We start from the raw sequence: 13,031 nt of genomic DNA, 5'->3' as shown, positions 1-13,031 counted from the left end.
ACGTAGATACCTTAAACCTGCACTCTATGCAGGACACCAAGCGATGACACGACTTGCAGTACTATAGGAGTCTATGCAGAAACAGTTTTCTCTCTTGAATCTCTGTAATTTTTTTGCTACTGAGTGTCTGGGTGCAGTCACTCATTTTGGGCCAATTAAATCAAATGAACTTCCATTGTCTAAGTTATAGCCCTATTGAACCTGCGTTAACCAGCTTTAATAGGGAGGGCCAAAGTCGTAGTTGTGCTAAATTTCCTCGAATTCTCCTCGGAGATTTTCGAGTAGCTTCCTTTGTTCTTGAAAGTTCTTTTCCATTTGTCTCATCGCTTCCCGTCCATTCCACATCTTTTTGGTAAGGTCACTAACCGTATTTTCTAAGGCCTTATTTTGTTGTTTGAGTATGTCAACTTGGACATCGTAGTTGTTTATCAGATCGTTATGTGCTTCCTGTGAAACTTTGGGAGTCTGAGCTTGGGTTTGCAACGCCATGTCTTCTGTTGTCAAGGCTTCCTGTGAATCATACAGATTTTTCTTGACCTCTTCAAGCTCTCTTTGCATTTCCTCAAATTCATGGCACAACAACTCCTTTTCTTCGTTGGTCACGTTAACATCATGTTGGGAGTCTTTCTCAGTGGCTTTGAAGATCCGTGATTCTCCTTTCGCACCCTCATCGTGTGGTTTCAGTTCTTTTTGAGAATCACCACTCCTTTTGGAAAGCTCCTGGAGGTCCTGTTCAAGAAGTTCGTTATGCTGCCTCAATATGTCAATTTCATGTGCAAAGCATTGGAGTTCCAGGGTCTGTCTGAGCTGTTCACTGTCCGTTGTTTTGTTTTCCTCATTCATGATCCTTTTTCTTTCTTCACTCTCTTGTAACTCTTTAAAGGCTGTGTTTGCCTGATGGAGCTCAGTTTTAACAGCCTGTATTTCCTGTTGCATGTCATCTTTTTCCTTTTCAAAGTCCCTTTTCAGCTCACACATGCGTTTTATCATCACATCATTTTTCTTTCTTAAAGACTGGTTGTCCTTTTCCATGCCTTTCACTTTTATAACATAGCCTGCCTTTTTGCTTTGCAGCTCTCTGATTTCATCCTGCATTTCCTGCATCACCTCTTTGTGTTGCTGAATTTCTTTGCTATTGGAGCTTTGTGAATCCTGTAGAACTGTATTCAAATATTCCAGCTCTTGAATTTTGAAGTGAATTGTTTCATTCTCTAGTTGCAGGTCTCTTTTCCTCTTGTTTTTAGAGAACCCACTTCGTTTGAAGAGAACTTCAATGTTTTTTTGGAGAATCTTGTTCTCATTTATGAGCTCTCTTTTTTGCTCCTTAAGGTCGGCGTTCTCGACTTTAAGGTCACGTATGGTAGAGTTTTGTTGTTTGAGAGTTTTATTCTCATTTTTCAGCTCTTTGATTTGCTGTTGAAGTTTTTCGTTCTCGGCTCTCATGTTGCATGCAACAGGATTTGACAGACTCATATTTCAAATTGAAGTTGATGCTAAATCTCTGTACCAACTAAAAGATTTTTTAAAAATACCGTCAACTGTGTCAGAAACGCAAGTTTCCAGTAGTTTCCTGCCTAGTGAATTCTTCCACTCTCTTTGAAAGACTGCCAAGAGTGAGAACCTCTCCCCTATTTATAGGTTTTAGTGTGCTGATGTCATAAAGAAGACCAGAGATCAAAGGGATTCTGGTGAAACGTCACTGTGTCTGGTCTGGGCAGTTCTGAATTGAATAATAACAAAATGACGGGGGGCGTGTCTGGTAGCCATGTGAAGACGTGTTGTACAGGGCTCCTCAATGCAGGGCCGGCCCGTGGCATAGGCCGTATAGGCAAATGCTAAGGGCGCCGTCCATCAGGGGGCGCCACGCCAGTGCCATAAATGTTGAAAAAAAAAAAAAGTTGGTACTATTATTTCTAAATACAAAAAATAATCCCACGTTAATTAAAATGCAAAGTAAAGCTTAGTTAATAGAAACATTATTTGTTACAACATTACGCCCCCCCTCCCCGTACAATGCGCCCCCTCCCTTCCCGTATCATGGTTCCTTTTGGACACAAGATGTCAAAACGGCCAAAACTGTCAGGTGGCCAGGGAAGAAAAAAGAGAGAAGAAGAGGAGGAGAAACGAGAAAAAGACAGAGGTAGGTAACGTTAGCCTACATGAAATTATTTGAATGTGATAGTAACCTAAATTTTTAGCATTAAGCTAATGTTACATGATTCGCTAATTGCTAATCAATAAATAGCTAGTTAACTGTTTTAACGTCAGTTAATATTGTGGAGGGGGCTAAATTGTTATGGAAAATAATAATGTAACGTTAGGTAATTACAGTACTCCCACCTTTCCCACCATTCCTCATTTGTATTCATCTTTTAAGCAGGTGTTTTTTGTTTACATTGTTATTGCCTTCTGGTTAGCTAACGTTTACCCTGCAGGTAATAGTCACTTTTCCACCCCTGTATATATTATAGTTGTAAGCCTAGTTGTTAAAGCGCACATCATTAATGTTAATTAAGCAATATCACATGAGAGGGAATGCTGTTTTTTAATATGAGCACTGCTGTGATTCGGTCAAAGATAATCATAACATAACATTCTCATATGATATTATACTGTTACTTTGCATTCTGCTATTCAGCATTTCACTGTAATGATGACAATAAATTGAATCTAATCTAATTTGCATATCAGTTAACATCATACATATATCTCTTTGGTTTTTCATTTATATTATATCATTTCATTTTATTCCTGGAATCATATGTTTTTATTATTAGACTTTAATACTCAGTGGTGTCACATACTCCTCTCTTCAGATGCACTGTTGAAGTTTCTAAATCCCACCCCTGGGCCATCTACCACATCTACCGCTGCTGCCTCCACTTCAGCAGCACAACCCACCAGTGATGCAGCATCAGCAGCACCAGCAGCACAACCCAGCCATGATGCAGCAGCATCAAGCGGTCTTCCTGCTGCACCAATAGACCCTGCTGACTGGCCTTCTGCTTTAACTGAAAAGGTACAAACAGAGTTAGTTCACAGAGGTCCATTTGTAATTGATAGTGACTTCACATTCCCGAAACAGAAAGACGGGCGAAGGTGTCAGCATGATTATTTTAACAGACTCTTAATCAATGGGGAAAAGGTGAGAAGAACCTGGCTTATGTATTCGAAAAAAGAGGATAGCTTGCACTGCTTCTGCTGCAAAATGTTTTCCAAGAGAGATTACAAACTGAGTAGGGAAGGTCTGAAGGACTGGAAAAATGCAAGCCACTTGCTCAAGGTCCATGAGGATAGCCAGGAGCATAATGCTCACATGGCAACATGGAAGGACTTGGAGGTCCGTTTTGCGAAAGGACTCACAATAGATAAACAAGAGATGGCACTTGCTGAGGCTGAGAGAAAAAGGTGGCGTGAAGTTCTACATCGTTTGGTGGCAATAATTCAGTCCTTAGCTGAAAGAAACATGGCTTTCAGGGGGTCCACAGACACATTAAATAAACCAGACAATGGCAATTTTCTGAAAGAAGTGGAGCTTATGGCCAAATTTGATCCAGTGATGAAGCAGCATGTCAGTAGAGTAGAAAGTGGAGCTGGCAGTCACATACGTTATCTGGGAAAAACAATCCAAAATGAACTGATTGACACCATCAGTTCAAGAATAATAAAATGCATTGTGGAAGATATCAAAGTATTTCTCCATCATTTTAGATTGCACACCTGATCTGAGTCATAAGGAACAGCTCTCTGTCATTGTTGCAGAGGAATCAACAGGAGATCATTTGTCAACTCTCATCCTAAAACGGATAGAGGAGCTTAACATTCCTTTTGAAGACTGCAGAGGACAGTCCTATGACAATGGGGCCAACATGAAGGGAAAAAATAAAGGTGTTCAGGCAAGGTTGCTTCAGCTAAACTCAAGAGCTTTTTTGGTCCCATGTGGTGCCCACACTTTAAATCTGGTAGTAGCTGATGCTGCAAAAAGCTCACCAGATGCCCTTGGCTACTTTGGGCATTTAGCAAAATTATGTTGTGTGTTGTTTTTTGAATCACTGTCGTACCCAAATGGTTTGGTGAGCTGACAGAGTTGATACCACCGGCTCTGATACCAGCGGACTCTGATGGCCTCTCGTGAAACTTCACTCTCATTGAAAGTCAGTGTGAAGGTGCAGGGGAGCGTGGCAGTGGATCCTCTGACAGCACAAGTAGACCAGAGAGGATAGATCACAGTTTGACCCACAGCACCTAAAGACGAGCAAACAGCGATTAGAACGCAGTGACTCAGTTTAGTGATGGACGGTAAAGGGACTGACTCTTCTATAGCGCTTTATACAACATGCCACATTCACACAAACACTGCTTTCTATGCTTGTCAGTGCTTTCATACACCGATGGCTGCATCAGAGGCAACTTAGGGTTAGTATCTTGCCGAAGGATATTTGCCATGCAGACTGGGGCAGCCAGGGATCGTCAGTAAATACAGACTGCGGTGTGAAGCACTAAAACAAAGTTTCAGTTCAAACAACAAGATCTTTGAAAAGTTCTGACTTTTTGATGCAGAATGCAAAGGTAATGTCATCAGATCAACATCAGACACAACCATTCAAACTTCTTTACTGTTCAGATTTTCTTGAGAGAGAATTTTTGATCCATCTGAAACATTCAAGAGATTAAAAAACTCATTTAACTCAATCAAATCTGTTCATTAATAACAGTTTGATGGGAAAACAGAAGCTTTTTGGCCAAAATTATTCCAAACCAAAGTTTGAGAAGCAAATCAAATGATCATCATCATCACAGTCAGTCTTACCTGCCAGCAGGAACAGGAGCCCTCACAGACTGTTTTTGTCCCAAACTGCCATCCTTACGTTTTAATGAGCCGACTGAATGACTTCTTTAAACGTGTGGTCAGCAGTGCTGATGAAGACACTGGCTGACACACTGAGGTGGTGGGTTTAATGTCTCTGTGGTCAGTGTTTCACTTCCTTTGATTTTTCAATAAGTTCATTGTAACTGAAACATGTCGTGCAGCCTGGGTGAGGAGGAACTCACAGGTTTGAGTTTCACTGTTAGCTCCTCTGAAATGCACCACAGAGACGTCGTGTTGACGCAGAGACGACCAAATCCAAAAACATAAGGAGAGAAAAAATGATGTGCTGAAACATCGATTTACTGGAGTTAAAACTTTTAACTGTCCTGTTTTTGTTGTTTCTAAATAATAATTTAACTAAATAATTTCTGCTTGTTTTAGTGTTGATAAGTCTCGTGCTTCTTACTCAGGGTTACCGTCATTCTCGCTCTCAGGCTGACCAAGAACCTCCGTCTGAATAAGGGGAAGCTTCATCAGTGTATCTCATCAAAGAAAAGCCTTTCAGGTGATGTCAAAGAAACAACAAACACAATAAACCTCAAAAAATGTGGTTCTCATGTTTGCTGTGTTCAGACCTGTCTGTAAGGCGAATGAAGACACTCGACAATGAACGTAACCTGATTCTGATTTGATTAAATGTTAAGAGCATGAAGTTCATAATATTCTGTCCTTAAACTCACAATAATACAAAGAAATTTAAATGTTATTAAAAATATTTTATGAAACAGCCAAGAAATGTAGAAAAAACGACTGAAATCAAACAGTACAGCATATGTGTAATGTGTGTGAGGCCAGACTCCATGTTTTTCTAGCTGTACGGTTTCATCAGACACAATGTTAGAAATCTCAAACTGAAGTAAAAAAGTCACGTGTCAAAAAGAGAAGCAGTGAGCTCGACCATACCAGCTGCAGACACACAGAAAGCTCTGATGATTAACAGCACGCGTTTCATCATGAACCTTTGAGTGCATGATGTTGGACTCAGCTGAAGGCTTCTTGATGATATTCTGATTATGAACAGGTTGTACTGCTTTTTGAATTTATTTTAAAGCAGTGAGCAGATCACAGTCTGTCTGTGGAGCCTCGCAGTGATAGAGTGCTTTAACTGTTGCTGGTTCGCAGCTCCTCAGTGAAGTCTTCTTTTTTTTTGTAAAAAGATAACAATGTTAGCCTTTTCTGCAGCTATGGGGCATATATGGTATCACTCTTGGCTGGAAGCTTAATCAATGGAAAAAACACAAACTTTGTCCTAAACCTCTCATGTTTAACTGTTTTCCACTTTTCCTTTGGTCATTTTAGCCTTTTTGTCCAGGGTGAAGGGAGCATCTGCCATCAAACAAGAAGACAGCTGCATGTAGCTATGATGATGTTTGCTAGTTCACCTTACATGCATTAATGTAATAACGTGGTTAGCCTACTCAACGTAAATTACACACGAACAACATTAAGCTACTCACGCAGAGAAGAACGGCTGCTGGGGGCCAGGACTCTCCTCTTCGGGTTTTTGGGGGATGTTGCTAACTCCGGGTCCGATAACAGGCACCACACCCGCAGTAGATGTGCTCGGTGTGAGGTCTCGCAGCAAGCTATCAAATACGGCGCATTTCTGGGCTTTTTAAAAAAACGCTATGCGTCGCCAGGTGTTTCATCAGATTCGAGGTGTTACCTCCTTTGACAGTATCACAGTATCAGCTTAAAGCACTTGTTGCTGCTGAGTTTGCATCTTTTGCTGTGAAGTACAGCCAGACTTTTGACCGCTTCGCCTTGGACATTTTTAATCTGTAGCTCTGCTCTAAAAGAACGTACGTACCTGGACCCGCCTACTATCCTCAGAAACGTAAAATGATTGGCTAGAAGTGTATCACAGCTCAGGAAAAAAAAGCACCGAAATGTGCGCTGCTTTTCGGTCTGGTTATGATACCGCTACCCATCTCTAGTCATGTTCCTGAAATTCAGATAAATGATCTCCAAATACTTGACACTTGCCCATTTTTGCTCATCCTCACAGACACAAAGCTCCATACTTGACTCATTTTTGGTCACTGAAACTGAAAATGATGTTTTAAATTTTTGCTTCATTCAAACCTGAAACGATTCAAACACATTTTCACTCCTGAATTTTAGGCCAAAAAAGCGTTTTTGCTCATTTTTAGATGTCAAATTAAAAATCTTATGGTATTATTGACCTTTTGATCTTTTGGTAGGAACCACGATGAAAGAGATGGATAAAGGTTTTCATTATGTATTTCAAGTTTTCTTCTAACACCCGCGAGTCACTTCCTGTATCTGTACTGTGAGATCTGTTTGACCAACGCTCGGGGCCACACACGCTCACTGTTCTCAGTAACCACACACACACACACACACACACACAGGCACACACACACACACAGACACACACACACACACACACAGACACACACACGCACACAGGCACACACACACACGCACACACACAGACACACACACACACAGACACACACACACACACACACACACACAGGCACACACAGGCACACACACACACGCACACAGGCACACACACGCACACAGGCACACACACACACACACACACACACGCACACACACACACACACGCACACACACACACACACACACGCACACACGCACACAGGCACACACGCACACACACACATGCACCGATGTCTCTTCTGCAGATTTGAAATATGACTTTGAGCCAAACTCTTTATTTTTTGTTTAAAATTCAAAGATCATACCTGCAGATCTGCACGAGGTGAAGCAGTTAGACCAAAGTGAACCAAAGAAAAGTGAAAACGTTTTCACAGACAGACACGTCTCTGTGTTTTTGTTAGTTTCATGAGTTGACTGGATTATTTTTACTCAAACTGTGGTGATGGACAGACTGGCACACTTTAATGCGTTTGTAGTCAAAAGAGCTGCGCAGTGAGGGACGAGCAGCAGACATGGCTGTGTGCATGAGAGACACTCACACATGATGCTGTTGCTTTTTTATTGGAAACATTTATCTGCTTTTGATGATCAGAAGCTTCTGCTTGAAATGAACCTGCAGCATCTGCAGCACACTCTGATGCAGGGAGAGTGTGGGCTCAGTGTCTTTGCCAACAAACTCCCACTTCCTCCTTAAATAAGAAACACTGGGTAAGCCAGAATAGTGTTTTTCATGATGGCTTGTCTTTCCTACTAAAATTAGCTCAGTGGTGTGATTTCCTGTGTCAAACTGCTCCGTTATTCGACACACAGACAGTGTAAATGTGGACAGAGCTCGTAGAGCCTCGTGCAGCAGCAGCAACTTGAAGTTTCCTGTGGGACTTTATCGGTCTCTCACATCACTGTGGAGAGTTTTGACCCACTCTTCTTTACAGCGTTGCTTCAGCTCACTGAGGTTTGCAGGATTATTCATGCACAGCTCTGTGAAGGTCCCACCACAGCATCCCACACTGTGACTGCACCACTGCAGCAGCTCCATTCTTTCCTTTTCCAGCCGTTCTGCTGCAGATCTGCTGCTGTGCTCGGGTCATCGTTCTGCTGGTGACCCAGTTGAGTCCACGCTTCAGCAGACAGACGTCCTCACGCGGTCACCGTGCTGTGGTTGGTGTGAGGTGTTTGTGCTGCTATGATGTTTGGTTGTATCTCCACTCTGGTCTCGTTTGTTCCAGAAGTCTTTGTTCAGGTGCAACTTTGCAAACTTAATCCATGCTGCCATGTGCTTTTTAGAGAGAAGAGGGTTTTTTGCAGCCCTTCCAAACAAACCACACTTGTTCTGAGGCAGACACAGTTTGTTTTAGTTTCAACAGCGAGCATGAAACTGATGAGTCACTCAGAGAGTTATTAAATAGCTCCTGAGTATTTCCAGTTTTTAATCCACGATCAGCTTCACTCTCATAAACCACAAGAGAGACAAAAGTGCAGTAAACGCACATACAAAGATTTGTATTATTATTAACTAGAACCCGGTGCTGTGCGGCTGTTAGAGGTGCTGGGCTGACTCTGTCCTGACTCCTGAGACTGTCTGTCTCAATAAAAGCTGAAAGTGTTTTGTGCGTTGCTGGTGCTGCGTTTGTGTCCAGCTTCAGTGTTTGTCTGCGTTTTATTGAATTCTGTGATATAATTTATACAGATAACTTTAACAAAAGTGGAGACGGGTTTTTGGTGTTGGCTGTTCACAAACTGAATCAAAAACCATCACAATGAGGGCGGAGCCACCAGTTGTAGAGCTCCTCTCATCCAATCAGAAGGCTTCACGGCTCGCCGCTCGCCTCCTGACTTGGAGTCGAGCACTCCTGGTTCCACGCCGATGGATGAAGAAGTGTTTTTCAGCAGGACCTCCTCACGGTGACTCAGCAGCTGTGCAGCTTTATAAGGAGGCAGCGAACCTCAGCCTGTCACCACGCAGACGATGGCCCGGCTGCTCCGCATTGCCTGCATCCTGGTCTGCTGCCCCGCGCTGCTGCAGGGCAAAGCTTCAGGTAAGCACACCTGAACTTGTCAGTGGTGAGTCTGCCGCTGTGCTCAGATTTCATTAGAGTTTTGTTTAAGGTGCACTAATGGTGCTATTTTTTTATACCTGCATTTGTTTCCTGCTCACAGCTCTGCTTTGGTTCCTACTGAAGATCATTGTTGTATTCAGTTTGGACAGAATGACATTTTAAAGTTAAAACTGAGGGAGGTGAAACTGAGATTAGATTTTAAGGACAGACGGGCACAGCTGAACTGTCCAAAAGGACGTATTCTACCAAAAATCAGATCCACCTTTTAATCAGACTGTGGATCCAGCAGTCTCACCTGCTGCAGGTGCTCGTTTATCAACGTTTAAATCAGTGTTTGTGGCTGTTACAGAACACAAGGTTTAGTGTTACTGACAGTGAACAGCAGAGAGCCGGTTGTTAGCGAGATGTGGACGACTGCAGTAACTCTCTGCTTCTGGCTTTCAGCACAGCTCCTTCCTTCTGTTAACCTCTATCAGAACCAGGCTGTGGCAGATTTTCACCTCAAATTATTTTTCAGGTGAACTGTAATCAAAGTTCAGGCAAATCCACTTAAAGCCTTCTTCTGTGTTTTTAGCATTTTCCCTGTTTTGCACGTCGTCCCCGTCACGGTTGGACAGACGGCGCTGCTGAAGGCGCTCCTCTGTCCTTCCTGTTGCTGTTTATTGATGACGATGTTTCCTGTCGTTGTTCAGAGTACCAGCTGGAGTCAGAGACACTGAGCCGATGTGAGCTGCTGAGAGGCGTCGCTGTTGCCAAAGAGCGAGATGAGATCCCTCACTGCACTGAGGACGGCAGCTTCAGGTGCTGGATTTGGTTTTTTTATAATCGTGATGAAGAAATATCAGCAGCACCTCTGAGCCACAATATGAACGCTCATAATATTTAAAAAGTTCAACTTATGAAGCACGAACAGCCTCAAACGTTTTATTTTTACCAGCCAGATTAACAGTTTCTGTGTGTCTGTGTGTGTGTGTGTGTGTGCGTGTGTGTGTGTGTGTGTGTGTGTGTGTGTGTGTGTGTCTGTGTGTGTGTGTGTGTGTGTGTCTGTGTGTCTGTGTGTGTGTGTGTGTGTGTGTGTCTGTGTGTGTGTGTGTGTGTGTGTCTGTGTGTGTGTGTGTGTGTGTGTGTGTGTGTGCGTGTGTGTGTCTGTGTGTGTGTGTGTGTGTGTGTGTGTGTGTGTGTCTGTGTGTGTGTGTCTGTGTGTCTGTGTGTGTGTGTGTGTGTGTGTGTCTGTGTGTCTGTGTGTGTGTGTCTGTGTGTGTGTGTGTGTCTGTGTATGTGTGTCTGTGTGTCTGTGTGTGTGTGTGTGTGTCTGTGTGTGTGTCTGTGTGTCTGTGTGTGTGCGTGTGTGTGTCTGTGTGTGTGTGTGTGTGTGTGTCTGTGTGTGTGTGTGTGTGTGTGTGCGTGTGTGTGTCTGTGTGTGTGTGTGTGTGTGTGTGCGTGTGTGTGTCTGTGTGTGTGTGTGTGTCTGTGTGTGTGTGTCTGTGTGTGTGTGTGTGTGTGTGTGTCTGTGTGTGTGTGTGTGTGTGTGTGTGTCTGTGTGTGTGTGTGTCTGTGTGTGTGTGTCTGTGTGTGTGTGTGTGTGTGTGTGTGTGTGTGTGTGTGTGTGTGTGTGTGTGTCTGTGTGTGTGTGTGTGTGTGTGTGTGTCTGTGTGTGTGCGTGTGTGTGTCTGTGTGTGTGTGTGTGTGTGTGTGTGTGCGTGTGTGTGTCTGTGTGTGTGTGTGTCTGTGTGTGTGTGTGTGTGTGTGTGTGTCTGTGTGTGTGTGTGTCTGTGTGTGTGTGTCTGTGTGTGTGTCTGTGTGTGTGTGTGTCTGTGTGTGTGTGTCTGTGTGTCTGTGTGTGTGTGTGTGTCTGTGTGTGTGTGTGTGTGTGTGTGTGTGTGTGTGTAGACCTGTGCAGTGCAGTGGGCGGGGTCAGGAGTGTTGGTGTGTCGACACTGAAGGTCAGGAGGTCACTGGGACTCGAACCAGCGGCTCAGCTCCTCATTGTGAGAAACACCAAAACACACACGTCTGACATCACAGATCACATGATGCAGGAAGTCTGGAAATCAGCTGTAAACCTTCTTCTCTGCTCTTAACATCACGTTTAATTCTCGTGCTGGAGATGTATGATGGTAATAATTATAATTGTGTGGAAAATAAATGAACATATAACAGCACAGACAGGCCCAAATAAGCTATAAAGTAGGAAAGTATAAAAATAATAATAAAACAAATTACGTCATACTTTTGAAAATTGCTCATTCATATAAAAATAAACATAAGTAGCTTAAACATTACTGTAATCTTTCTTAACGTGTTTTTTCTTGCATATTTCAATATTTACCTTCAGGAAAATGAAGCTCTGAGAATCTTTTATTTATAATCATTAAAGGATTAAAGGACATTTAGATTTTATATACACAAATTTACAATCCTAAACACATTTTTCTTAATAATATCCTGCTTTCTTCTCCTTTTTTTTATTTTTTTAATAATAATACATTTTATTTGTGCCTTTCAGAACACTCAACAACACAGCAGAATAATAAAAGCAACATAAGAGCAAGCGGTATGCGACATAAAACAAATTTAAAATAGCAGAGTTTATGTGGGATGAGCTATTTTGCTATTATCGCAGTTAAAATTGACACTTTATAAAAATTTCAATCTATATAAATAAAAACAGAAGATGAAGAATAAGAAATTCACGGATCTCCATTCAGAGAAGCAGTCAGTGGAACAAAAGAGCATACAAGACACCAAGAACAAGAAGTTAGGAGGAGGAACAGTAACGCGAGTCTGTGTGCGCAGGCCCGTCTCCCTGCCAGCTGCAGGCCGTCCTGCGGTGTTCGCCTTCAGGCCTCTTTGAGCCAGTTCAGTGTGACTCCAGCAGGGGGCAGTGCTGGTGTGTGGATCAGGACGGCATGGAGCTCTACGGGACCAGACAAGACGGGAGGCCCCGCCGCTGTAAGTTTTCCAGAGTGGGTGTGAAATCGGCTGCTTAGCGCTGCAGCTCTGAGTGTTCGGGTGTTGCTGGAGCTCTGTGGGCTGTTTTCTCTCTTCACTGGAAGCTGGAATGAAGTTTAAAGCACGTGGTGCATGTGGCTAATCTTTGTTTATCTGAACACCAAGTTTTTAACTTACCAGCTTATACAAACCTGTTACTCTGTCTCCTCCTCCCGCCTCCTGCTCTGATTTCTGTTAAACTGCGTTTGCTGGATTGTCTGAGATCATCAGACTCATCGACCTGCTGACCTCTGACCTTCAGGTCCCGGCGGCTGTGAAGTGAGGTCCAGGCGGCTCCTTCACAGCTCCTCCAGGTCGTCTTCTCCTCCTCAGTGTGCTGAAGATGGCAGCTTCCTCCCGGTCCAGTGTCAATTCATCAACACCACAGACAGAACAGAGCTGGACCTGCTGCACGCCTTCAACAGGTAACGTACCTGCCTGCACACCTGCCCGCACACCTGCCTGCACACCTGCCTGCACACCTGCCTGCACCTTCACACAAATGCGATGATGCCTGGAAGCATTTTAAGTCTGGCTCTGTAAACAGTGATGAGCCGACTGGTCACATGATCTGTGACCTCACTCATCCTCCTGATGAGTTTATGGTCTCAGTCGCTGTTTTAGTTCTTATTGAATAAAACTTGATGAGATTTTGGAAATGATGCTTCCATCAGAGCCAG

At 43.3% G+C, this 13,031-nt stretch overlaps 1 protein-coding gene across 1 annotated transcript in view; it reads left to right on the top strand.

Annotated features, from left to right (window-relative positions):
• The first annotated feature begins 759 nt into the window (after nt 1-759).
• tg (thyroglobulin) overlaps nt 760-13,031 on the top strand; it is a 28,559-nt gene continuing 16,287 nt past the window's right edge. The window contains exons 1-7 of the mRNA XM_080897653.1: nt 760-2,140; nt 2,817-3,019; nt 8,991-9,339; nt 10,053-10,161; nt 11,251-11,348; nt 12,157-12,312; nt 12,614-12,776. Coding sequence (XP_080753779.1) covers nt 9,270-9,339; nt 10,053-10,161; nt 11,251-11,348; nt 12,157-12,312; nt 12,614-12,776 — 596 coding nt within the window. The 5' untranslated portion in view covers nt 760-2,140; nt 2,817-3,019; nt 8,991-9,269. The remainder of the gene's footprint in view (nt 2,141-2,816; nt 3,020-8,990; nt 9,340-10,052; nt 10,162-11,250; nt 11,349-12,156; nt 12,313-12,613; nt 12,777-13,031) is intronic.

This window comes from Rhamphochromis sp. 'chilingali' (assembly GCF_963969265.1).
Source record: "Rhamphochromis sp. 'chilingali' genome assembly, chromosome: 11".
NCBI classification, from domain to species: Eukaryota; Metazoa; Chordata; class Actinopteri; order Cichliformes; family Cichlidae; genus Rhamphochromis; species Rhamphochromis sp. 'chilingali'.
Note: the sequence above shows the minus strand (reverse complement) of the source record. Positions and strands in the feature narration are given on the sequence as shown.